The sequence below is a fragment of the Cannabis sativa genome, chromosome 8 (genome assembly GCF_029168945.1).
Source record: "Cannabis sativa cultivar Pink pepper isolate KNU-18-1 chromosome 8, ASM2916894v1, whole genome shotgun sequence".
Taxonomy (NCBI): Eukaryota; Viridiplantae; Streptophyta; class Magnoliopsida; order Rosales; family Cannabaceae; genus Cannabis; species Cannabis sativa.
In genome coordinates, this window is record NC_083608.1 from 50022851 (window position 1) to 50025572 (window position 2722).

The window sequence follows — 2722 nt, forward strand, 5'->3', positions numbered from 1 at the left end:
TAAATATATATGATAAAATTCAAAATTTTAAATCTACTATTATGAAAGAAACATATAAATTATATTACATATAAAGAAAAACAAATGTATATATAATCTCTTAATTAGGTTAATTAGGTTAATTTGGGTTGGTATTATTTTCAATTCACTCGATATAAAAATTGGGTGAGTTACATTTTTGTCGAATTTTTCGATTTAATTTGACCAAGTTATTCGAATTAGACGCTTTAAAAAAAATTATATACAACCCTAATATTAACTCTCTTGGTAGTATACAATATGGTGTGTGTAGATAAATACTTTCAATAGTTTTCATGCTCTTGTTAATAAAACAAGAAATTTGACAAAAATTTACTTGTTTGCATAAGAAGAATCATATAAACTTGACAAAATATAAATGAGAAGAGAAGTTAAAAGACTTACTACTCAAATGTCCCTATATTAAAATATTATTATGTAAATGATTGCACTAAGAGAGATGGTAAGGCATCTTTGGCCAAGTCAAAGAAAACTTAATTTAATTGCTAAACTCCATATGGCTTTGGTTGACATGAAGCTCAAATTAAAAACAACAAAGAAATAAGAACAAGTACTAAGACCATTTCAAAGGTTCACTTTCATTTAAAGGGATCTTCATATAAATATACACTCAAACACAACCAACACAACCACAACACCTAAATCTCCAACAACATCTTCAAACATAAATTAAAGTTACAAATAAATAAACAAACAAAAACACTAAAAGAAAAGAGATATGGGAAGGAAGAGAAAAGCAACTACAAGTGAAGGAGTGGAAGACAAAAGCTCTAGTGAGGAAACTATGGCTTGGGATGAGATGGTGAAGGAAGCTGCTGCACTAGGAGGAGGAGCTGCTAGAAGAGCTCGAAAGCGCTTTGTTGGTGTTCGACAAAGACCATCAGGGAGATGGGTGGCTGAGATTAAGGACACCATACAAAAGATAAGGGTGTGGTTAGGCACATTTGATACTGCTGAGGAAGCTGCAAGAGCCTATGATGAGGCTGCTTGCTTGCTTCGCGGGGCCAATACTCGAACAAACTTCTGGCCTTGTTCTTCCTCATCTTCTTCATCTCCAGCTCTTCCTTCTAAGATCACAAACCTTCTTCTCCAAAGACTCAAAGCAAGAAACAACATCACCAACAACAACACTAACAACAATAACAACAGCAGCAACAATAACACTTTAGTCTCTTCTTCTTGTTTTGTGCCTATAATCAACAACAACTATCAACAACAAAATCAACAGCAAATTGATGATCATCATGAGGAACCAATGGATTTCTCAGATACCCAATTCACTGATTTTCTCAATGACACTGAAGATTATTACATCACAACCAATAATAACAATAACATTAGCTCAGCCACCATTGACTACATGACATCAAGTTTTGAGTCATGTTTAACTGATCACCAAAGGGAAGATTGCAGTGAAAGAGAGCATGATGAGACAGGACAGACTTCGAGTGGCGAAGAAGAAGAAGAAGAAGATGGAGAGGAACATGGAACTTGTTACCATGAACTTAGTGCCTTGGATTTCCAATTTATGAATGATAAAGCTTGTAACTATTCTCCTTTTGAGATTGCTGAGGTGATAGAGGAGCCAATGGATCAAGAAGCTGCAGAGACTTTTTCGGATGAGCCTTCAATGCTTAGAGAGGCCATGAAGAGAATGAAATATGAGAGGAAATTCTCTGCTTCTCTCTATGCCTTTAATGGAATACCAGAGTGTTTAAAGTTAAAGATTGGAGCAATGTCTGATTCTGATCAACTAAGGAGCCTTAAAAATGCTTGTAACAAAAACAAAGAAGAGATTATTATGAGCAAGGATGAAGAAGAACATGTACAAGTAATGATGGAGAAGAAAGAAGATCATGATCATGAAGAACTAGAGGGCTCAAATATTATTATTGACTCTGATTTTAGTGATGATGGTGAGCTCATGTCACTTTGGACCTCACTTGATCTTCCACCTATCTGTTTTGTCAACTAGTAATCATTCAATTTCACCTTTGACATCTTCATTCCATTATTCCATTCAAATTAAGGCTTTACAATACAATTCAAGATTATTTCTGCAACATGATCTTTCTTTCTTATATATGCTAAGCAAATAAGAAAAATGTACACTTTTTTTCTTTTAGAAACTTTATTTACGATACAGCTTAATGAAATTACTTGTTCTTTTAAGCTTATGTTTGGTACAAAAGAAAAGAGGAAGGAAAGAAAGTTAAAACTTTCATTCATATGCTGCTAATTAGAAATTTTGTCCTCGAAACTTTGACATACACTCAGGGTCGTCCCTGAGTTGAAATGGACTATAGGCAAAAAAAAAAAAACTTTTAGACTCTTACTATAAAGATAAATAGTATTTTTAAAAATTATTTTAAAAATATGTATCTTTTTTATAAGGCAATTTTTTAATTTAGGCCCTAAAATGAGTAGGTCCTAACCGCGGGCCTAACCCGCCTATGTCCAGGGTCGGCTCTGCATATACTAAATCATGCGCCAAATTTTTTAAGTTGTTAAAAATTCTCTCTAACTATTGAGAATGTTGGATTTAAAAACTCTCATCTAATTTTGCTATTGGATGCCTAAAGTGGATAAAAGTTTAATGAGTACGATGTGGTATATGTCAAAGTTCAGTGGTACAAAATGACACATATCAAAGTTTGTGAGCGCAATTTGATACATGGACAAC

At 33.5% G+C, this 2722-nt stretch overlaps 1 protein-coding gene across 1 annotated transcript; it reads left to right on the forward strand.

Annotated features, from left to right (window-relative positions):
• Window positions 1-438: 438 nt before the first annotated feature.
• On the forward strand, window positions 439-2208 carry LOC115698954 (ethylene-responsive transcription factor ERN2-like). Its single transcript, XM_030626168.2, has one exon. It carries the CDS (start codon window positions 758-760, stop codon window positions 2012-2014), a length of 1257 nt encoding a protein of 418 aa, XP_030482028.2. The 5' UTR covers window positions 439-757; the 3' UTR covers window positions 2015-2208.
• The last annotated feature ends 514 nt before the right edge of the window (window positions 2209-2722 follow it).